This window comes from Myotis brandtii, unplaced genomic scaffold (genome assembly GCF_000412655.1).
Source record: "Myotis brandtii unplaced genomic scaffold, ASM41265v1 scaffold693, whole genome shotgun sequence".
NCBI lineage: Eukaryota > Metazoa > Chordata > Mammalia > Chiroptera > Vespertilionidae > Myotis > Myotis brandtii.
The window spans coordinates 2,209,732-2,232,693 of NW_005370710.1; the positions used below are offsets into that span (position 1 = coordinate 2,209,732).

The window sequence follows — 22,962 nt, forward strand, 5'->3', positions numbered from 1 at the left end:
GGAGATGTGCAGGAGGCAGCTGATCGATGTTTCTCTCTCATCGATGTTTCTGACTCTCTATCTCTCTTCCTTCCTCTCTGTAAAAAATCAATAAAATATATTTAAAAAAAAAAAAAAAAGAAAGCAGGTATCTGGGGTTTATTTATCTTCTGTAATTGAAACTTTGTTGTCTTGAGTGGAGCTCAGAGCCTACCACGGCAGGCGGGAAGCTTGGCTTCCTCCATCACTGGGGCAACCAAGCCTCCTGCTTGCTCCAGCTCCGTGGCTGTCGGCCGCCATCTTGGTTGGGTTAATTTGCATATAGTCGCTCTGATTGGCTGGTGGGCGTGGCTTAAGGCATAGCGAAGGTAAGGTCAATTTGCATGTTTGTCTTTTATTAGTGTAGATAGTGTTCACTGGATATGTCTTATACTTCTTTTGTTAAATTATTCCTATTTTACATCTTTAAAGTGTATCATAAATAGAATTGTTAGCTGACTTTTTCAGATTGTCCACTGTTGGCATACAAAAATACAATTGATTTTTATATGTTGATTTTGTATCCTATGACCTTACTGAACTTATTTGTTAGTTCTAATGGTCTTTTAGTGGGTTCCTTAGGGTTTTCTTTATACAGGGTCCTGCTGTGAGTATTGTAACGCCCCCGCCCCCGCCCGCCCAGAAAGCCTCTTCCTCATCCAGCTGTCCCACGTTTGACCTGGTCTCCCCCAGGAGGACCCCTCGCTGGAGAGGCATTTTAAGGGCCACCGAGATGCAGTTACCTGTGTGGACTTCAGTCTCAACACGAAGCATCTGGGTAAGAGGAGGCATCTTGTCCTGGGCACGAGCTGAGGAGGCCAGGCGTCCCCCAGGAGGTGTGGCCTGGGGAGCAGGGCACTGTGAGGACCCACATGCTCCCTCTGGACCTGCATCGCCTTCAGGCAGCCTGCTCTCTGAGTGCTGGGCTTCGAGGTGTGAGGCTCAGAGAGGCTGGGCGCCTTCCAAAGAGTGAACACGGCCTTTGAGGGTGGGACTGGGTTCTGTAGTTCCCCCCCTTGGATCTGGCCTGTGGAGTGGGCCCTACACAGCGGCTCCTTTTCCTCAGGCCTCCACTGAGTGTTGTCCACGGTGATGTGGGTGCGCCTAGGAGAGGCCACCAGAGGGAAGGATGTGGAGCAGGCCCAGCACCCTCCCCCCCGCCTTGTGCTGCAGCTGTGCCCGCGCGGGGGTTCATGCGCAGCTGGCGTGGCTGTGTCTTGCTTGTTTCTTTGGGCGAGATTCCCTCTTCATCTCAGGGGCGAGGTCCCTGCCAGAGGCTGCTGGTCTTGGAAACTAAAATCATTTTTGGTCCATTTTGGGGACCTCCCCTGGCTTCTGAGTGGTCAAGGCCATTGGGTTGGACTTGCTCCCTAGTGCCCTCAGGGGGTGTCTGGGAGACCTGCAGCCAGGGCTGGTGCAGGAAGGCGTCTCTGGTCCGGTTCCCATGCGGGCCTGCTTCACTGGCCTGGTCGGCATTCACTGGAGGTGTGGCCTGTGCCCGTGGGGCCAGGGGAGCTGCTGCTCTCCTGTCCCGGTCACCCAAAGCCCTGCAGGAGACTCGAGGCCCAGCAGAGCCGAGGGTCAGGTGTCCCGCTCTCCTCAGCCAGCGGCTCCATGGATTCCTGCCTCATGGTCTGGCACATGAAGCCCCAGTCGCGTGCCTACCGCTTCACGGGCCACAAGGACGCCGTCACCTCTGTGAACTTCTCCCCTTCTGGACACCTGCTGGCCTCGGGCTCCCGAGACAAGACTGTGCGCCTCTGGGTACCCAATGTGTGAGTTCCGGACTTTGTGGTCCTTGTCTGAGCCTGGGGCCCTGGGGCCAGCGCTGTCCCCACCCAGGTCCCCATCCTGGTCTGGACGGTCACCGTGGGACATCTCCCCACTCCCGAGGAGGTGCCATCAGAAGCTGAGGCTTCATGGGGGCCCTCCCATCAGGGTCGGGAGAGGAATTGGGGGCTGAGCCCGGCCATTGTGGAAACGACACGCCTGCTGCTGCTGCACGTGGGTGACGCGGGGGCTCTGGACACTCAGGCCTGGGTGGACTTAGGGAAGGGCTCCCAGGGGTAGGGCCAGCTTTGAGGCCAGAGGCCCTCACGTCGCTGATTCTGGATGCCTGTCCTCGCAGCAAAGGTGAGTCAACGGTGTTTCGTGCCCACACGGCCACAGTGAGGAGCGTCCATTTCTGCAGCGATGGCCAGTCCCTCGTGACAGCCTCCGACGACAAGACAGTCAAGGTGTGGTCGACCCATCGCCAGAAGTTCCTGTTCTCCCTGAGCCAGCACATCAACTGGGTCCGCTGTGCCAAGTGAGCGTCCTGCCGGAGACTCGGAGGCACCGGGGGTGGGGGGCACAGAGGGCCTGCCAGGTGCCAGCATTGTGACCTCGGGCACATTAGCCACTCCATAATCTTCCTGAACCTCAGCTTCCTTATCTAGGAGATGGAAACTATAGTACCTCTTCCATTGTAAGTTGTTGAACAGCTTCTCTGAGCTGATGGGTGACAAGTGAGTTATCCGGTTGTCATGGTGACCGACATCAGGGCTTAAACAGCCCAGGGCAAGATAACTGCCACTCTCCGCTTCCTCTGACTCCTCCTGGCAGCCCTGCGGGGGGTGGGGGTTGTGGGGGTGTCACTCCGGTTGTGGATGAGGAAACTGAGGCTCAGAACAGGGCAGTATCTTGCCCCAGGGCACAGGGTGGGTGCGTGCAGAGCTGGGTCCAGCCCGTCCCTGGCACTGAGGTTGCCTCCTTTCCCAGGGGGTTCTGCTCCTCGGGTGGATTTTGTCCAGATCTGTGGGACGGGGCCAGGCTTCTTGCTGGCCTTCTCTTTGGTGTGGGGAGCAGTGCTGAGGGGTGGGGTGACCCTAAGAGCCTTTCAGAGGCCAAGGATTGCCAACACAAATGTGTCTGCTTCCAGCTTTTTCTTTCAACAGAGGTCTCCCTGTCAGTTCTCTGATCCAGAGGAGGAGGTTGGGGGTGTCTGGGGACACTGGGAACCATGGGAGTCAGAGGTCAGGGACTGGCTGTGTTCTGGGGACCCCATGCAAGTTACATGTCCTCCAGGGCACCCGTTCCCTGTGCTGGGAGGTCCCTGAGGCTCTGAGGCCTCACCGTCAGGCTCCTGGGAGAGGAGGGGCCAGGCTAGCAGACAAGTGGCGGCGCCCCAGGACCCCCACATTGTTGCTGGCAGCTGTGTGTTGCTGACCCACTTGGAGTCACAGAGACTCGGGACCTGGAACACTGCGGGCTTTAGGCCACCTTAACACTAACAGCACCAGCAGTCAGTGCGCACATCGCCCCCTCCCCGCCGTGCGCGGGTCTGCCCTCCCCTGCCTGCCCCATCTCACAGAGGGGCAGCCACGGCCCAGGGGCGCTCGGGTCAGAGCGAGGCATGTAGCCTGCTGGTTCCTGGGGTCAGGTAGTGGGCAGTGCAGGAGGGTGGCTGTGGGAGGTGGTGTGGCGCCCGTGACGTCTGTCAACCTGTGGTGTGCCTTGCCTTGCCTGATTCAGGTTCTCCCCCGACGGGCGGCTCATCGTGTCCGCCAGTGATGACAAGACTGTCAAGCTGTGGGACAAGACCAGCCGGGAGTGTGTGCACTCGTACTGCGAGCACGGCGGGTGAGTCCCCGCCGCCTCCGCCCGCGGTGCTTCAGAAAAGCAGGGGCCCGGGCAGCCATCTCTGCCACCCTCTGGCTCCAGCTTTCCTAGTGGCTGGCAGGTTCAGCCCCATTCCTACCAATAAGGGGGAAGCTTAACCCCTTGGGTGGGCTCTACCCCAAGGCACATCATTCTTGGGGCCCCTCTTCACTCTCTGCTTCTCAGAATTGTGACGTCTCTCTGAAAGCAGTTGAACCCACCCCCACCCCCCAAAAGCACGTAGGTGTGATGCCTGTGTGGTGGTGGCTTTATAAGTGAACGGATCGCGATCTTGTGGTGGGCGGTGGCTCTTCACACTGCATGTCATCGGGAGTGGGAGGAGCCTGCAGCTCAGCAGCACTCCCCTGTTCTGGGTTCCTAAACGCACCTGAGCTTTGGCCTCCTCAGTGAGAGCCCCGCTGAGAGCTGGCCATGCCACCCACCTGGGGTCCCGCCCGGCACATTGAGGGCCCCAGGCCCTGCTGGCCTTCGCGTGCTGCCTCCAGCCCCAGTGAGGGCGCCCTCTCTGCCTCGGAGCCCCGAGCAGTCGGCTGACCTCCGGTCTGAAGGCTGCTTTCTTCCTCGTATTTAGAAGTTGGTGCTGGGCCTTGTTCAGGTCGTTTCTGTCACTGCTCCTCCTCGCTCTCCTTGGCCACCTGCTACAGAGACGGTGGGGGGAGGGTTCCTGGGCTTCCAGGGACAGCAAATGCAGATGAGGGGTGGGACGGTGCCAGCACAGGCCTCTGTGACGTGACAGCCCTGTCTCTCCAGCTTCGTCACCTACGTGGACTTCCACCCCAGCGGCACGTGCATTGCGGCCGCCGGCATGGACAACACGGTGAAGCTGTGGGACGTGCGGACCCACCGGCTCCTGCAGCACTATCAGCGTGAGTGTCCTGCGCCTGGGAGCCTGCGGACAGCCCTGTCGGTGGGAGGAGCCCAGTCCATCAGGATCTCCAGGGGCGGCAGCCTTGGCCAGGAGATGGAGCATGGCGCGGCCTGGCGTCCACCAAGCCCTTTGTCCCACTTATGAGTGACAGAGGCGCATGCTCACTGCAGGGCCGGATGGAGAGCCCTTGCTGGGTCAGGGCTCCCCTCCAGGGGCACCTCAGGCGCTGCCGGTGCCACTGCCTCCCCCTGTAGTAGAGGCTCTGCCCCCCAGGGCCGCGCTGGCAGCCCTGGATCTGCGCAGGGGACTAAGTTTAAAGTTCATGGGCTCACTTACAGAATTCACACCTGAACACGGGAAGGACACATCTGGACAAGGTGTGCGCCTGGGGTTCAGAGCAACACCCCACAAGCCTTCCTAGTGGATTCTCAGATGCTTGAGGACAGCACTTTCTTGGGGTCATCAAAGTGACAGGCCTCCAAGAAGGGGGAGCGGGTGGTCTTAAAAGCACGTGATGGAGGGGGCTCTGCACCCATGTCAGTGTCCTAGCTGCGTGACTTGGGTGGGTCGTGTCCCCTCTGGGCTTCCTGGGGCAACGATGGGGCCTCTCGCAGGTGGTGCTGGGAGGATAGAGTGGGTCCATGGAAGAGCTTGGAAAGTGCCAGGCCTGAAGCGGGAGCCAGGGAAGTCCGAGTGACCATGACAATGATGCTGCTGATGCTGGGTCTCAGTCTGGAGTTAGGAGGTCTGGTGTCCTTGCAGGCCAGCCTCCGTGGTCAGGACCTGCAGTACCCTGCACGACCACCAGGTGGCAGGGCCAGCCACAGGAATTGATTATTTCTCCACAGAGCCCTGGGGTTTGTCACTGATGATGCCGATTTCAGAGGCTTCTAGAACAGAGCTGAAGTGGGGGTCTGCCCTCTACTTGGAGGCCACGCCTCTCCCCCCTCCAGGCTTAAAGGCCTTTCTTCTGCTCCAGGCGACGTTGGGGAAGGTGGGCAGGCACAGAGGAGCCCTGGGCGTCAGCAGAAGGGCTTGGACAGGGAGAGTGGGGAGGTGCGGGTTGCGCAGGCTGCCCCCTGTCTGTGAAGGGTGGCCACAGTGCCCTTGGTACGGGGTCCTGAGGAGGTCATGCAGTGCTGGCAGCATGGCTGGGGAGGCCGGGCCCACCTCTGATGGGTCGGGAGCTTGGTGGTAGGGGCAGCAGTGGGCATCCATTGGGGAAGGCCTTGAATGCCATGCACTGGCCCAGTTCCAAAGGTGCAGGCTGGCTGTAGCGCTGGGACCCCCGTCCCTGGAGTGAGGGATGAGAGGCACGTGAGGACCAGTGCCGAGAGCTGCGTGGCAGGAAGCAGTGAGCCTGGGTGGCAGGCAGGTGGGCTGCCCGTGCCCGATGTGCGAGTGGGGGCCGAGCATCAGCGGAGCAGGGTCAGGCTGGGATGGGTTTGGAGCAGAGGTAGGAGCCAGTGCTGTGGGTGGAGGGGCCAGCTGGGCCCGGGGATCTAGCGTGAAGAGGGCTGAGGCCCCATCCTGGGCCCCTGCGATTGCGGGGCCACGGAAGAAAAAGGCCCACAAAGCACCCAGAGGAAGGGGTGCGAGCCCCTCTCCCAGCAGGAGGGCTGAGGAGGCAGAGCCAGGGGGGAGCAAGCGGGGTGTGCAGCGGGCGGTCAGGAGGGGGTGGCGCAGAGCAGTCAGGGAAAGTGGAGGGTGCTGTGGAGAGGTCCCTGGGTCCTAGGGAGCGGGCTTGGTGGTGGGGGTGGGGGGAGGCCAACGACTGGCAGGGCTGGGGACTCAGGTGGCCTCAGGGGCCCAGGCCCGAGGGACCCTGTGGGGAGGTTTCAGCCGGGCTCTGCTGCTGCCCTTCCCTCTTGTACCAGCGCCACTCGGGGAGCCCAGCATCGTGTTCCCTGCCGCCTACTGTAGGTCAGAGGCTCCGGGGAGCTTGGGGTACCCCGCAAACAACCGAATTCCCTCGGAGCTTTGGGCAGGGTATGTGGTGGTGTTCACGGGGCAGCAAGCCCATCCCCCCACCCTAAGCGCCAGGAGAGCCTGGTGGTTGGGGGGCCACCCTCTTTGTTGCTGGAGGGACCTGGCCAGGTCTGCTCTGGTCAAGCGGCCCCCAGACAGCTCCATGGCAGCACCTTCTCCCGAGAGGCTCTCCCCTGCCCAGAGGGAGGCTGATTCCCCAAGAGGGACTCCCGGCGCCTGGCAGCAGCCACCTGCGCGGTGCTGTCCCTCATGCCTAGGAAACCCTGGGGGAGGTTTTAAGGACACAGTGACAGCCAGGGCACCCCGGTGATGGGGGAACAGCAGGCACTCCTGAGTGGGCTTTGGGCACGTGAGGATGTTGGCTGTATTGGGAGAATTCCGTTCACAACACTGTGTGGCCAGCTGCCCCATGGTCCTGCTCCCCGCAGGGTGGCCTGGCCGCCGGGTGGATGGCCCTTGGGCTGGAGGAGGGAGCTGGTGTGTTTGTCTCGGGCGAGGGGTTGTTGGCTGCGGCCGCTCTGGTTCCCCAGCTCAGCAGGGAGTCGGCAGGTGCCGGGCCTGGGAGCGCCCGTCCCGCAGAGGTGGGTGAGGCCCATATGTGCAGCCCACACTAGCTGTTCAGACATGTGGCCAGCAGTCCCCACCCCAGAGCCACAGTGTGCTTTGTGGCTTCCAGGCCCGTGCAGGTCCATCACCCCGGGACAGGCTTGGGGGTCAGCAGAGCAGGGCTGCTCCCTGTCTCACAGAGGGGCAGTTTGAGGCTTGCCCACGGTCAAGCAGCGAGAAGCTGTGAATCTGGGTCTGTGACTCAGGGCCCCGAGTCTGGCTTCTGTCCACCATCCCACGCTGGGCTCCTGGCACCAAGTTGATTCTAGTCATTGGCTTGCCCAGGCCCCTGAGGGCTTGGCCTGCCCTCGCTGGAAGCGTGAGCTAGAGCTCCGAGTCCCCGTTCTCTGTCCCCTAGGCCTCAGCCCCCCCCCCCCCCCCCCCCCCCCCCCCCCCCCCCCCCCCCCCCCCCCCCCCCCCCCCCCCCCCCCCCCCCCCCGCCCAGGTGTGGTCACGGGGTTTTACCGCAGCTGTGCAGACAGCTGTGCCCCTTGGCTTGGTCTCTGAGACGGAAGGGGCTAGTCAGAGGCAGTGCGGTCTCCCCGCTCCGGCCAGCTCCTGGGCCCTTCCCCACCAGCCCTGCGAGGCGTCCACGGGACATTCACGGGTCAAGAAGCTGTCCTGGAAGGCCGATGGGGCTCCCCAGAGCTCCTCCGAGTGGGGCCACCCTGGCCCAGCCTCGGGTGGCCCTGATGGCCCTGATGGCCCGTCCTCAAGCCTCAGCAGGGCCCCGGGGCCTCCCAGCTGCGCCTAACGAGTGGCCCTTCCCCAGTGCACAGTGCTGCGGTGAACGCCCTCTCCTTCCACCCGTCGGGAAACTACCTGATCACAGCCTCCAGCGACTCGACCCTGAAGATCCTGGACCTCATGGAGGGCCGGCTGCTCTACACGCTCCATGGGCACCAGGTGAGGGTCGGCCTGCGCAGCGTGGAGTGGGGCCGATTGAGGCGGCAGTTTCTGTGGTCCCCTGGCTGCCTGGGCAGTGGGGTGAGACGCAGGAGCGGGTTTGTCCCCATCAGACCTATGACCCCCATCAGAGTGCTGGGCCTGGCCCGCAGCTGAGTAGGGACTCGACTCGGGAGCTCAGTGGGGTGGGAGGGGCAGGTGGCATCTGGACGTGGTTGTCAGACTCCCCCTGGGCTGGCTGAGTGCCGCTGTCCCCTCGGGACCTCAGGCATCTCTGTCCCGCTGGAGTGGAGCCTGGAGCCACTGCCCTGCTGGCCTCGGGGTCTCCAGGCTCTGTAGGCACCGCTGCCCTGGGAGACTCAAACAGCGAGCGGGAGGGAGACCTGCACATCCGTGCGGGAGCGCCTGGGCTCGGGGGCGGCTGTGCGGGAACTTCTGGGCTCCAGGGTGGCTGTGTGGGGCGGCTGTGCGGGAACTCCTGGGCTCCAGGGTGGCTGTGTGGGGCGGCTCCACACCTGAGAGGGGCTTTGCCCGGGGTCTGCAGGTCTGCTTGTAGTGCCCCTAGTAGCCCTGCCCATCAGGTCTCCTTCCCCAGGGCCTGAGTCCCGGAGGCCAGGCCTGGTATTCGAGGGCCCTGGGCTGGATGGGGGTGCAGTGCCCTCTCTGAGCTCTGCAGTCTTCTTGTGCCACCTGCCGGGCCCTGCCAGAGAACAGGAGGAAAGGGAGTCCCTGCTACTTGCTGTGTCCAGGACAGATGTGGGGTCAGGACTGCCCAGGAGCCTCCTCCCCCAGCTCCCCTCACTGCAGCAGGAAAAGCCCGAGAGGGAGGGCTCCCCCCACCACGTTGCCCTCCGAAGCCGTGTGCCCGAGCCAGGCCCCGGAGCTGTGTGGCACGCGGGGAGGCAGTGCCCTCGAAATCGAGGCTTATTTTTCTGTATTTTCTGAAGCATCTCAGGCCGTGCTCATTTGGTTTAGGTCCCAGAGCTATTTGGGAGAGGGTGGTGGGCGGGGTGTGGGTGGAGTTAAATCTGGTGTTTGTGGCTGTGCAGTTGGTGTTCGTGTCGCTGTGGAGTGACTGAGTGGCACAGGGACCAGTGGCATATGGTTCCACGCGCCCCAGCTGGCCCACAGTGCGGGCAGGCAGCCATCGCTGAGCCCGGACCCCACCCAGGGCTGCTGTCTGCTCGGAAGCTTGGTCGTGGTGCAATCACAGGCTCAGATACAGACCCACCGATGTTCCTGCAGCTTGTGCACACGGGGCCTCGCTGGGCTGGGACAGTGGCCACCAGGGGCCTGGCCTGTGGGAGGTGAGGCAGCAGTGTGACTGGCCTGGGGCATGCGGGCCACCTGGGCTGCTCCAGTGGGAGGGGAGGCCATACCTCCTGGCTTGGATAATCAAAAGGGGGAACAGCCCTGGCTGGTTTGCCTACAGACCCAAGGGTTGCAGGTTCAGTCCCTGGCCCCAGTCGGGGCAAGTGTGAGAGACAACCAGTCAATATGGCTCTCTCACCTCTCTCTCCCTCCCTCCCTCCCTCCTCTCCCTCCTTCTCCCCCCCCCCCGGCACCAATCAATGTGTCTCTCTCACATAGATGTTTCTCTCTCTCCCTCCCTCCTTCCCTTCCTCTCTCTCTCAAAAAGTCAATGGAAAAAATATCCTCTTGGTGAGGATTAAAAAAAGGGGGGGGGGGACGACAGCTCATTAGTTTCAACATAACCCAGCCGTCGGCCTGGCCTCTGTCCCCGGCCTGCAGCCCTTGGTTGAGGCTGGGAGCGGATGTCCTTGCCATGGCCAGGAGAGAGCCTCGGCGTTCCAGGGCAGCTGCTCCGCCCAGAGGTCCTCCTTGCTGACGGGGCCACCCCGGGACACACAGCCGCTAAGCAGACGCTGGCGAGCGAGTGCCGGAGCCTCCCGGGGGGGTTGGGAGGAGAGGGTCTGAGTGCGGGTCAGAGGCCAGAGCACCCGCCGCCCAGGCCGGGATTGGTCGCTGCCTCTCGGGCTGCTGGCCTCTCCGTGGGAAGTGGGGACAGTGGTGTCAGCCCAGCGTGGCTGCCAGGGTGGGCTGTCCTGCTCATTCCACAGCCCATGACCTGCCTTTGTCCTGGCAGAGGTCTTAGGGTGGCGCTCATGCCCGGGGTGGGGACCGAGGCCGAATGAGGCCCTCAGCCCTTGGTCCTGCGGCTGCGGTCGCTCAGCTCCGGGTTTCTTGCGGTGCTTCTGGAATCTAGGGTGACCTTGGTGTGCGTGCTTTCTCGCTTGTTCACAGGGTCCGGCCACCACTGTCGCCTTCTCCAGGACGGGGGAGTACTTCGCTTCTGGCGGCTCCGACGAGCAGGTGCGTAAGGAGCGGCCTGGATCTCGCCGGTGCTGACCCATGGGCAGCTGAGGCGGCTCGGGGAGGCGGGGCCAGCGTTGCTGGTGGCTTTCAGTGGCCACCAAGGCCGGAGCTGGGGGCGGGTGCTCAGACCCAGGGCCCTCACCTCCCCAGAGCAGTGCCGGCCCCGTGGCAGGGTCTCGGAACGCTCACCGCTCACACCAGCCTGGGGGCCTGGTTGCTGCCACGGAAGAGCTAAAACAAAGCTTTAAACCACTTCTTTCTCCTGATCGTGTGTGAATAATGAGGTCATGAGTGGGTGCTTGCTGCGAGCCGGGAGCGGAGGCCATGTGGCCGTAGCTCGGCCTCACTTAGTCCGCACGGCAGCCTGTGGGCGGCCCTCTCATCCCCCATCCTGTGTGTGGCGAGGAAACAGTTTCAGCAGAGCTGGGGTGCCCTGGGGCCCCCCCTCCGTGGTCGGCGCCCTTGCCTCCTGGCCCGCCTGCGTGCTGTTGGCAGGGGTGGGGGAGGTGTCAGCATTTTCAGACTCCAAGGCTGCAGAGGGCACGTGTGAGGGGGGCCTGGCCTGCTTGTCACCCTATGAGCTGAGGCCCTGGGGTCCGGCCCAGGCCTGGCACCTGGGAGGCCTCGGGGGCATTGATGACTCCGCCCGTGGGAAACCCCTCCAGGTTCCCGGGTGGCTGGCTGTCCAGGGAGGAAGGCGGCCATTCTGAGCCACTCCTCACCTGGTGGGTTGCCCAGGAGGCCTCTCTGATGCCGGGCCTCAGCTCTGACCGTCCAGCCACCCTCCCAGGGAGCCCAGCTCCAGCCCCGTGGGCCGGTGTTGGTTGTGTCTCTGCCAGGAAATCGGGGTTGGGGGCAGGGGGACTTCCAGCACAGCTCAGGTAAGGGGCGGCAGGCGTCTTCCCAGACCTGCACTGGCGCCTGTGCGAACCATGAGGGAGGAGGAAAGCAGAGGGGACCCCGAACCTTCCCTGGGCGGGGAGGCCTGGCTCGTTGCATGGGAGGCAGGAAACCAGGCCAGTAAATTCACGGCACACGGCAAGTCCTGGTGAGGATGGCACCCAGTCCAAGAGGCAGCCGGTAGCATGTCCACACTGGCCCATTCCCGGGCAGCTGCTGCCTCCCTGGTCGGTTCTGAGAGCCTCAGGGTGACCTCTGCCAGCATCCCTTCCTGTCCTGGTGGCCCTTCTGCTGCTGGAATTGGCTCAGCAGTGGGTTGCCCGGGGCACGTTGAGTTTGCATCTTATGTGGATACTGTGGCCGCTGTCCTGGAAGTGGGCCTACCCGAGGGCAGCCACACGAGGCTGACACCCTCCAGCAGGGGGCGCTCTTGCTGCCCAGGAGCCTCTAGTCATGAAGGTCCTCGCAGTGGGAGGTGAGCTAGAGCGAGTGTTACCGACTTCTCCCGGGTGCCAGTGTCTGTGCGGAGCTGTGAGCCTCCCTGCAGCCCTTGAGGTGGGAACTAGGATCGTGCCCTTTTCACAGATGAGGAAACTGAGGCATAGAGGGTTGAGTCCCTTGCCTAGAGTTGGGTGGAACTGGGATCTTCACTCCCTGTGGTCTGGGCTGGAGTCCACATGCCCACCACTTCTCATGGCCACAGGCCAGGCCACCGCCCTTGGAACCCCTGTTTTAGTGGGGAGACATGATGAGGAAAAAGGGCAGTTTAAGCAGCGACCCTGGTGCTCTGAAGGAAGTCGGGGCCCTGGTGAGAATTAGCAGCGGCCAGGACGCCCAGCAAGTGCAGAGGCCTGGTGGTCCAGGTCCCCTCCAGGTCCCCTCCAGGCCTGTGCAAAAGGCCTGCTCTCTGTGGAGGTGGGGCAGGTCCCAGAGTTGAGTTGGGGTGTCAGGTGGGGATCACTGTCCTGCCTCTGGCCCAGAGCTATGGGGGTGGCCTGTGGGCCCATCTTCTCCAGGAAGGAGTGGCGAGGGTGTCTCCCCTAATTCTGTGCTTGTCTCGGCAGGTGATGGTCTGGAAGAGCAACTTTGATGTTGCGGATTATGGAGACGTCACGAAAGGGCTGAGGCCTCCGGCCGCGCTGGCCAGCTCCTCCAGGAATCTGGTAAGTGGCCTGCAGGTGGGTTTGAGCCTGGCGGCCTGGGTCTCGGTGAACTGCATTGGGCTCGGAGACGGTGGGGGTCAGAGGCTGGTCATGGACGGGACTAGTAAGACTTGTCATTTAGCGAATACACTTCGGCCCTCGTGGTGTTGCTTTGTTTCAGATCTGGGGTGAGCAGCCAAGGTGGGAGGGCCGCAGAGCAGGCAGGCTGCCGGAGCCTGGGCCCGGGCAGCCCACTTGGCAGGGTGTTGCCACGGCACCCACTCCTGTGGGGGTGAGGCCCGAGGCACGAGACCACGGCACCCCCGGTTCCTGGAGGGTGCGGGCTGAAGCCACAGCTGGGCCCTGTGGCTCTCACTTCCTTTTGTTTAAACCACGGAAAGGAAGTTCCTCAGCTACAAGCCATTTCGGCACCGTGGTTGGTAAGAGGGCATTCCGTGTTCCTGAGTTAAAATAGGCAATGCTATTTGGGGGGAAACTGATAGCTGATAAGCCTCACTGAGTAAGGGTGCATTCAGCTTTGGCTGAAACCCACACTGAAGCCAAGGTTGCGAGCCGGAGGGTCTCGGGCCCCAGTGGCCACAGGCCGGGAGCTCCTCCTGGCCCTGGAGGCAGCGTGGCCTCTCCCACCCCCGGAAACTGGCCTGAACAACAGGAAGCGGCTTGTCCAAGGCCCAGCGAGCCAAGGCTGCCCAGAATAGAACCGGGAGGCCTGGTCCCTCCAGCCTTGGGCTCCGCTAGGGACCCCTCTTCCCCACACTCCTGCCCTTCCCCGCCCCAGCAAGGGAAGAACCCCACACCCCTCTTCTTGGACAAGCGGCGGGGCCTCTCGTCCTTCAGTCCTGGCTCAGAGATGAGGTGGGCTCCCTTGCTTCCCAGAACGGTGGGGCCTGGCCATCTGGGAAGAGGCCTGTGGGCAGGGAGCCAGCAGGACACGGCAGGGTGGGCATCCCCACGGGGGCTCACGTGGAGGGAAGCATGTGGGCTCTGGGGTCTGAACCCTGCAGTGTGGTTCCAGGCAAAGCCCCCCCCTTCCCTGGCCTGGGTTTACGGTGAATAACAAACAGGACCTCTAGGAACTGGTTTTTTTCAGTGAAGATCTCGCTCCAGCCCACAGACCAGAGATTGTCCTTGCCCTTCCCGACTGTGGGCTCGGCTGCACGGGGTCAGGCCTAGTGAGTGGTGTGGTGGCTGCCAGGGGCTTGGCTTCTCGGGAGCCCATGAGCACCATCGCTGTGCCCGCCCCCCCGCCCCAGCTCTCGAATCTGTGACCCCGCCCCCAGCTCTGCGTACTCCAGGCCTTGGCCCTGAAGCCACATGAGTCACGCCCGGGCATTTGAGGACTGTAGGAAGCCCATTGGGCCAGGTGCTGGGTCGTGACTTCCTGACGGTGGGCTTGTTAGAGTGTGGCAGTTAGAAGCCAGGGAGGCAGACAGGGCGGGCAGCCCCCTGAGCCCCAGCCTGGACCCCGCCCAGGACCTGGCTCTGAGGCGTTCAGCTCCTGTTGGAATGAGGCCGTCCCTGAGCCTGCTCTGAACGGGGCCCTGTTCACTGTGGAGCTATTTTCAACCTCGGGGGAAATTCACAGCTTATTTTTAGGCGCTTTCCATGTTGAAAAGCAAAAGCCATTTCCCAGCCCTTCAGAATGTGAATAATGGGTCCCACTTTCTCCCTTTTCTTGGCCGAGTTGTGGTGAGGGTTTTTTTGCTGTGGTTGGGGAGCTCTCTCTGCTTGGGGGGCTGCAGAGGAAGGGCTGAGGGTGGGCAGGAAGCTGTGAGGCTGGAGCGAGGTTGGAGGGTTCCGAGCAGGAGGCCTCCGGAGGGGCTGTGGGGCCCGCGAGCATCCGTGCAGCCGGTCCTCGCCGCTCACTCCCTCCTGTTGTCCGCTTTGGGGCCTGTCCCTGAGGCCTAAGGACCACGTGTCTTGGCTGACCGTGGCTTGGGCACCTGCCCCTCAAGTCCCAGCTGCCACAGGACTGATTCTGCCTCAACCACGGAAGCATTTAAAAATCACTTCGAGTAGCAAAGTCTCGTCTATTCCGATTTGTTCTCGCCCTCCCTCCACACATCTCGGAGCCCATTATGCAACTGGGAAGGAAGGCTGTGGGCGGGGGGAGTACGGAATTCTGGGTAATTCAGGAAAACTGAACACCCACTCGGTAAGTTCTTGGGGCTGGCTGTCCTCCAGTGCAGACAGCAACCTCAACTTCTAGGGCGAGGCCCTGTCTCCTCACCTCACGTGGGGGAGGCCAGGCCTCCCTGCTGACCTCCCACCCGGTGGCACATGCCAGCGGCCTTGGCCCCGTGCCTGGCACCTGGCGAGTGCTCAGCATTAGCTATTTTTAAAATGTTCCTTTTCCTTCCTCCGTCCCATCAAGAGCTGGGTGACTCATACCACCAGTCAGGGTGATAGTGTGTTCAAACCTAGGGGAGACCCACAGGCCACCATAGCCAGCCCTCAAGGGGGTGGAAACAGGCCACTGCTCCTCCTGCCCAGGATGTCTCTGGGCAGGGTGCTGAGGACCCGGGCCTCAGGGCGGAGCCTCCGGGCAGGGTGCTGAGGACCCGGGCCTCAGGGCGGAGCCTCCGGGCAGGGTGCTGAGGACCCGGGCCTCAGGGCGGAGCCTCCGGGCAGGGTGCTGAGGACCCGGGCCTCAGGGCGGAGCCAGCCCTGGAGGAGGAGGCCTCCGCCTCCCGGAGGATGGTCTGTTTCTGCTTTGGGCTCCTCTGGTCCCTTACTGACAACGGAGGTTTCTGGCTGGGGTTTGCTGTCCATAGAGAGAAGTGGGTTTGAGGGAGCGCTTGGCAGGGAGGGGCGGTGGGTGTTGGAGCAGGAATGAACCCCCGGTTTACATGTCTTAGAGGAGCCGCTCCTTCCTCCCCGAACTCCTGTTCTCCGCGTTTCTCAGACTGTTCAAGGGGCTCTTGGCAGCAGGTGTGTCAGAGGAAGCCACGCGCGCGGGCATCTTGGGAAAGTGTTGGTGTCACGGGCCCAGGCTCCACACAGTGCCTGCCTCTGCGCCTGGGCTCGGCCTCTGGGGCCGAGATGGGCCTCTTACGTGCTGGGCTCTGGCTGAGGAGCGCCCCACCAGTGCCCTGGTCCCTGGGAACGGGAGCCTGGTGAGAAGCAGTGGCCCCGCGCTTCAGCGCAGGTCTCCCTGGCGGCTTGTTAGAGCCCAGTCAGCTCAGTCAGGAGTCTGCGTCTCTAACAGGCGTCCACTGCCAGCCACAGCTGCTAGAAGGCAGCCTGCCCACTGTGACGCCGGCATCCAGGACTGCGGTGGGGAGGAGAATCTGTCCATCGTAGGAAGTTTCCAGGCTCCAGGGCCACAGCAAGGAGAGGCGCCTGGGAGCTGTAGGCGGCCTCTCCCCAGAGGAGGGATGTGCTGGGTCTACTCTCCGCGCCGTGCCCAGTGCCCAGTGCCCAGTGCCTGCAGTGCCAGTGCTGCTGCGGGCTCCAAGCCCAGAGGCCCCGCGGGCTCTGTACAGCCGGCGGGAGAGTGCAGCTTTACTTCCCGCCAAGGATGTCAGAGGGAGGGTGGGTCAGCGCAGCCCTCCTGGGCCTGCGGGCCTCTTCCGTCCTATCCCTTAGTGCTGCTGCGTCTGTCCAGCCACCTGTTCTTCTTTCATTAAAAAATGTTTTTATTGATTTCAGAGAGGAAGGGAGAGGGAGAGATAAAAACATCAGTGATGAGAGAGAATCATTGCTCGGCTGCCTCCTACACGCCCCCTACTGGGGATGGAGCCCACAGCCCAGGCATGTGCCCTGATAAGGAATTGAACCATGACCTCCTGGTTCATAGGTCGTTGCAAAGCCACCTGTTCTTGAATCCAAAGGCCACCTTCCTCCTGCCCTCTGCCCTTTGCCCTCTGCCCAGCAGATGTGGTGCCTGGGCCGGCTCCCCTCCTCCAGAGCCTGTGGGCCTTTAGGGGAGCGGGCAGGTGACAGTGTCTGATACCTGAGCTTGAGGCGACCTGGGTGCCGACAGTGATGACAGCCTGATCGGGCCACGCTGACGAGTCCCCTCCAGGGAGAGCCAGCAGAGGTCATAGGTGTGATGCAGGGGCAGAGGGTGGGCAAGACCTGAGGCCACTGGCACCTGAGTCTCCTTCCCTCCGCCCTCCCTCCCTGCCCCCTCCATCCTCCTCCATGCTACTTTTTCAAACCCAGAAACCTGAAAATGGAAGAACGGATCCACAAGTGGAAGAGCCCCGGTTGCTTAAGTCTCACTGATGGTTTGGGCCATCTTCCTGTTCCCCAGCAGAGCTACACTCATCCTTTCCAGGTGGCACCTCCTCCGTGCAGTCTTCCCAGGACGGCCAGCAGCTGGGAATCCACCCCACCCCACCCCCAGGCACTCTGCTCGCTGGGGCGGCCCCTCTCTCTGGAGGCAGTTACTCACAAGCCTCCCTCGTGTCCTGGGGGCCGGGGGCTTGCTCTCCCGTGGTGCCTAGCACGTGTCTGGAACAGGATGCTCAGGACGTCAGTTCAGTGGGCACGTGCCTGTGGGCAGCGTGGGGGAGTGTGAGGCTAGAGGCAGCTCTGGCTCTATCCTTTGGCATTTTGAGGGTCCCCTGACTGAAGGAACTTTCTTGCCTGGTTTGTTGGGGAGGGGGTGGCATGGGGTGGTCTGGGCAGTGGAGGGTGGTGGAATCTGCGTTTCTGGATGAGAAGTTTCCGTCCTTTTCGTTGTCAGTGGGGATAAGCCCTTTGCAGCTTCTGTCTTCCAGATTGGATGGCAGCCTGGCCCATGTGGTGTAGGGTGCTGGGTAATTCTCGTGTTTATGTTCTCATTGGTTACCATGGAAAAATCAGAATAGACAGTTTCCATGGAGATTATCTTTAACTTAGTTGCTTTGAAGGTGCAGACATTGCTGCGGGTTCACTGGACGCTCAGGTGCCCTCGGGGCTTTCTCTGTGGCAGTGCCTGGGCTGCTCTGAACACACGTGGATTCGGGCAGATCTGCCTCCTGTGCTTGAAGAGGCCAGGACGAGCGGGGGTGACCCTGTGCCTCAGCTTCCTCTTGGGGTCCCACTGCGCCAGCTCAGCTCTGCAACCATTCAGATTGCCCGGGAGCCTTTTTAATTTTTATCAAAACAAAGGAAAAAACCACATTGTGGAGATTCCTGAGCGAGCACAGTGGAGAGAGCAGTATTAGGAACCCCATGCGCCCATCTCTAGCTGCAGCACTTCACCATGCATTTCGTCACCTCCCGCGTTTTAGAGTTGGAGTATTTTCATTTGGTCCCAGATATATTATTTTACCCCAAATAAAGGCATTTCTTGGTTATATAACTGCAGTGCTCTTATCACCTCCAACAAAATTACTAATTCCTTAGGACCAGTGCCTAGTCCATATTCACATTTTCACATTGTGTCGCATAGGAGGTGGGAGACCTCGAGAACACCCGCTCCCTCCTCACCGAGGTCCTGGTGGTCAGAGATGCACCGTCCTGGCTTAGGGCGTGGTTGGGCTGGGGGCTAACCCTAACCCCCTCCCCCCCTCCAGGACAGTTGTGACTGTGAGCCCCAGGAGCCCTTGTTCTAGCGAAGATGTGCCCGCAGGTGGCCAGCTCCTGCCAGCTGTCCACGGGGGCGGCATCCGCTGGGGGCGCTGTTTCTCTTCGCTGCTTGTGGGGGAGGATGGAGAGGTGATGTAACCTGAGTTCACCCAGCTTCATGCTGCTTTATTTTCTAGGACAGGGAGGCTGTGAGACCGGGGGATGCCCTCGGGCAGCGGGGGCGAGGCTCTGGCTCCTCTGCGGCCCACGTCTCTGCAGGGGAGGCAGGGCCAGTGGGTTATCTGTCTTGGCAGGCTTTGCTCGCTTCCTGAGATGCCGCACAAAATAGGAATTGCCAGGCTTGGGAGCAATGCCCGGTGCGGTCAGTGCCTCTATCGCTCTCCATTGAACTAAGTGCAAGGAGAGTTTAAAATAGCCAGCCTTTGTTCCCGAGGTTTTAACAGTTCAACTCCAGCAGTTCCACTGAGCTGCCTTCAAGTGGGTCTATAAATAAACGCCACCGCTCCTCTCTGTCCCCGAGCTCCCTTCGGCGTCTCCCAGAGAGGCCGCTCTGCCGCTCATCTTCGCGAGACGCCTCCTCAGCGGGGCAGCCGCACACTCCCGTCCAGAGCCACGGTCCCTGAATGAACCACACGGGGCCTGTGACCCAGCAGGGGGCACCGCAGAGGTCAGCCCACTGTCAGGTCAGCACCTCGCAGAGCCAGTCCTGTTGGCACGAGCCGCCCTGTGGTGTCCCTGGCAACCACTCATGGCCGCACCCCACTTGTGAGAAAACACCAGGCAGACCCAAATGAAGGGACGTCGGCCATACAACTGATCAGTACTCTCCCAAAGCGCCAAGGTCACAGGACAAGGTCACGGAGGAACTGACAGATTGCAGCAGGCGGAGGAGAAGCCGCTGAGCACAGCCTGAGGGCCTGGTCGGGTTCTGGGCCAGCGGGATCCAAGGGCGTTTGTCGGAAAGCTGGGGGAGTCCAGTGGGGCCCTCGGTTTGGCTGATGCCATTGACCCGGTGTTGATTTCCTAGGTGACCATTGTCCTGATGGTTATGCGAGATGTTAATACTGGGGACACCTGCCCAGCCAGCGTGGCTCAGTGGCTGAGCGTCAGCCTATGAACCAGGAGGTCACGGTTCTATTCCTGGTCAGAACACATGCCCGAGTTGTGGGCTCTATCCCCAGTAGGGTGCGTGCAGGAGGCAGCCGATCAATGATTCTCTCTCATCGTTGATTTCTATCTCTTTCTCCCTCTCCCTCCCTCTGAAATTGATAAAAATATATTTTTTTTAAAAACTGGGGGAACCTGGGAGAAGAATAGATGACAATTCTTTACCACTTTTTGCAGCTTTTTTCTAAGCCTAACATTAGTTAAAAGTGGTTTAATTTTTTAGAAAACCTACAGTCAACACATGGGCCTGATCAGAAGCCTTGAGCTCCTAGTGTGGCAGCCTCAGCCTCGATGGGGGACCGAGGTGTGTCTGTCTCAGGCAGGAGTGGGGGACCGAGGTGCTTAGCGCCAGCAGCAGTGCCCTCGGGCATGTGTGTAACTGAGCCGGGCAAGGGCCGCCCTCACGGAACAGGTGGTGGTCCGCGGGAAGCACCCTGCACATCTGTGCACTCACTCAGCCAGCAGGCTGGCTCCGGAGGACACAGGCAAGGTCGCCAAACAAGTTGAAGGTTTAAAGAAACCAGAATCCGTCTTGGGTTCAGGGCTATGTTTAGAACCAGAAGTTTCCTCTTGTTGGACTCCAGGCCGGAACCCTAAATTATAGGGCAAACAAGGCTGCCGTGAATCTAGTCCACAAGTCTGTGGGGATACAGCACCAGTGTTCCTTGGAGCTCGGAGTTGAGGAAAGAGCCGTGTGTTTTCCCGTGAGACGCTGGAGGTGAGGGGGAGCCCAAGTGAGTGCTCTGCACCCTGCTCCCTCGCCAGGGCCCAAGGAGCGAGCAGGGAGGCGGCCAGATGGGCGCCGTTAACTTTCCATGAGGGCGATTGCCAAGGGCCCGGGCCCGGGGTGCCGACTGGGAAAGGCCTGGCCTCGAGCCTCTGCACCCTCACTTAGACTGACGGGTCGAAAGACTCCGTGGAAAAGGTCTCATCATGGGAGGGGTGTGTGTGTGTGTGTGTGTGTCCCCACGTCTTCCTGTTCTGCTTTGGAAAGAGTGACCTGCTTTGGTGTTCTAAGTGGGCAGTGGCCAGGCTCTCCCTGCCTGGTCTCTGAAGGAGGTGGCACCAGTGAGACGGCCCAGATCTCGGGCCTGGGCCCCTCCCTGTCCTCTCCGTGTCCCACACTCAAGCCGTGGACCCGTGCCTGGTACAGAGCTTGTTTTTGGAGCAGCCGGGCAGGGCAAGGTCCAGGGTGAGGGATTAAGAGAAGAGCCGTTTCTGCCTGGGGCAGGTGTTAGTTACCACCCACCCACCAGAGGGGTTCTGTCCGGTCAGTTCATGGCATCTCCGTGGGAAGCTCCGGCCGCTCCCGGCTGCTGGCCAGGTGTGTGGCCCCTAAGCGGCTGAGGCCTGACGTCCACAGACCGGACAGCCGCTGCTGGGACATGCTGCCCGGGATGCCTGCTCCCCTGACGACTGGGGAGGCAAGGCTTTGGGAACCAAAAGCTCTGAAGTGTGACGCTGGCTCTGCTTTGGGAACCTGTGCCCCCAGGCGCGTGTGGACCTCACGGCCTCCCCTCGGCTCTTCAGCGTGGGCCTTGCCCACTGGTGCTGGCGTGTGAAGAGGTCATGGGCACTCGGTACAGAGTGGCAGCGGCTGGTGTCGTGTACTGTCATGTGGCCGGCAGATCCGGCTCCCAGGGGCATTTCAGTTGTAACTGCATTTTTTAAAAAGCCAGGCTTAATAACATGTGAAGAGTCACATCCACCATGTTAAAAAGTGAGCACATAGGCATGTGATCACCACATGTCGGGTGTAGAGTGACTCCATCCCCAAAGTTCCCTCGTGCCTCCTGTGGCCCATCCACTGCCCCCTCTGCAGCCGCGGCAGCTCCTGCTGTCACAGGCCAGTGTGCGTTTCCAGCGCGGCGTACACAGGTCACAGGGTACGTCTCTGGGTCTGCTCCTCTCCCTTTTGAGACTCACCTGTGTTGTTACAGTATCGGCCACTCCTCTCTCTGGCGGAGTAGCACGCCCTCGCCTTCCTCTGCCTGTCGCTGCAGCTCCACAGGTGTGTGCACGTGGGTTCGTGTGATTTCCGTCGCGACAGGCGCCACCGGGCAAGGCCCCTCCTACCCTGTGACGTTCAGCAGGGCGCTGATGCAGTTTCCCCGATAGGGGTGTCTTCCCACTCTTGCCCGCCCTCTCATCTCTGCTTTATCGCCTGTTTGCTAAGCTCTTGGGGAAATGCCACTCTCGGTGCTGGAGTGCAGGTGTGAGGCCACGCGCCGGGCGGGGCTGCGGGCCCTTCGCCTGGGAGGTGTCACTGCACAGGCATGCCGCTGGGGGGGCTTGGCTGTCTGAAGTGTGAGTGTTCGTGGAGGGCCTGTGCTGTGCTCAGCCCTGTGCCTGGCTGGCATTCTAGGGGGGCAGGGGAGGAGTGACCCAGAGTGTTAAACCCAGGGGCTGGGTGTAAGAGCAGCTGGGCCCATGGAAGCAAAACTGCCTGGTGTTCAGGAACTGCCTGTATTTGGGGTTCGGACCCCAGCTCTGTTATTTCCTGGGTGATTTAGAGCAAGTTAGTCACCCTCCCTGAGCCTGCTTCCCCACCTGAAAAATACGGTCCCGATGCCTGCTGTGAGGGGCCCTTGTACAGGTGGAATAAAGTGACGTGTGTGCATCGTGTCCCATCGCTGGCAAGTTCACAGCAGCGAGTGCCTCTTCCTGTGCAGGCGGCCTGCGCTCAGGCTGTGATGTCTGCTGAGCGTGGACGGGAAGCAGAGACAGGCCGAGTCCTGCTGAAGGGGAGACGGGGACGGGGTAGCGTGGTCAGAGGAGAAGCCAGCTGCAGGACCTGGGACTTGGGAGTGAGGCTTGAGGCTGGTGCCTCCCCACAGCCATGTCCTGTCTGAGCCTCACTTTCCTTTGTTGTGAAAGCTCGGAGTAGATGGGAACATGGTTCCCGCAGGCTGTCCCCCCACCCCACCCACTCCCATTGTCTCCCCACTGTGCCTCCAGCAGCCAGTGCGGCGGGTTCTGGGCCATTCTGCACAAACACTCAGAACTTCTCTCCCTCCTCCCCACGCAGCGGAGTGCCGCCTGAGCACTCCTCGAAGACACCAACTGTCGGTGCAGGGGGATGGCTCCCACTCTTCCTCTCGTGGCCCTTCCTGAGGGAGCCACGGGCCTTGTGACGGGACTTGGGCCCCGGGCATGGTGGCCCAGGCCTGTTGTGCCTGAAGATGAGCACTGCTCACAGCCCAGCCCTGGAGGCAGGGTCCCCCCCATTTCACAGACAGAAGGTGGAGGCCCCGTGGCCTGTCAGTATGAGCTCGCGTGTCGCCAGGCTCTTCCTGGAAAACCGCCTGGGTCTGAGGGCCGTGGCTGAGGTGAAGGCCCGTCGAGGCTTCTGGGATGACGCCTGGCGTTCAGGTCTGAGTGCACCGACCCCTGGAGGCGGGAACGGCCCAGCCCCGTGGGCTGAGGTCTCACTGCGTGGCATGGCACCCTAGCGGATGTGCAGGTCGAGGGTGTTGGACACGGTGCCCCTCTGTTTTCAAGAATCCCTCTGGCTTGTGTCTCACATTAAGTTCTCTTGAACCACCAGGGCCTGCATTTTCCAAGTTCAAATCCATATGCTCTCAAGAGTTTGTTATCTATGAGGTTAGGAGGCGTTCCTAATAAAGGAGAACACGCAGGTCGCTGGGGCTCCATGGTGCGTGGGCAGTTGGCCAGCTTGGAGCCCAGGGCTGTGCTGGGTTAGAGGGCAGAGGAGTGACGAGAGCTGGCAGGAGACGGAGAGGGACACAGACATGGTGGGTGACAGGCCGTGGGCAGGCCGGCATCGCTGTGTCCTGCTCCATGTCCTGGCCCTGAGAGGTAGCGACG

At 61.5% G+C, this 22,962-nt stretch overlaps 1 protein-coding gene across 3 annotated transcripts in view; it reads left to right on the forward strand.

Annotated features, from left to right (window-relative positions):
- Positions 1-22,962, forward strand: part of POC1A (POC1 centriolar protein A) — a 38,135-nt gene that overhangs the window by 3,348 nt on the left and 11,825 nt on the right. The window contains exons 2-9 of one of the 3 annotated variants that reach the window (XM_005881894.2): positions 712-796; positions 1,622-1,793; positions 2,147-2,326; positions 3,532-3,639; positions 4,429-4,544; positions 7,914-8,047; positions 10,313-10,381; positions 12,349-12,447. In XM_005881894.2, coding sequence (XP_005881956.1) covers positions 1,633-1,793; positions 2,147-2,326; positions 3,532-3,639; positions 4,429-4,544; positions 7,914-8,047; positions 10,313-10,381; positions 12,349-12,447 — 867 coding nt within the window. In that variant the 5' untranslated portion in view covers positions 712-796; positions 1,622-1,632. Of the gene's footprint in view, positions 1-711; positions 797-1,621; positions 1,794-2,146; positions 2,327-3,531; positions 3,640-4,428; positions 4,545-7,913; positions 8,048-10,312; positions 10,382-12,348; positions 12,448-22,962 lie in introns of those variants that run through there. The other 2 variants (XM_014529758.1, XM_005881893.2) reach the window with 2 other exon arrangements.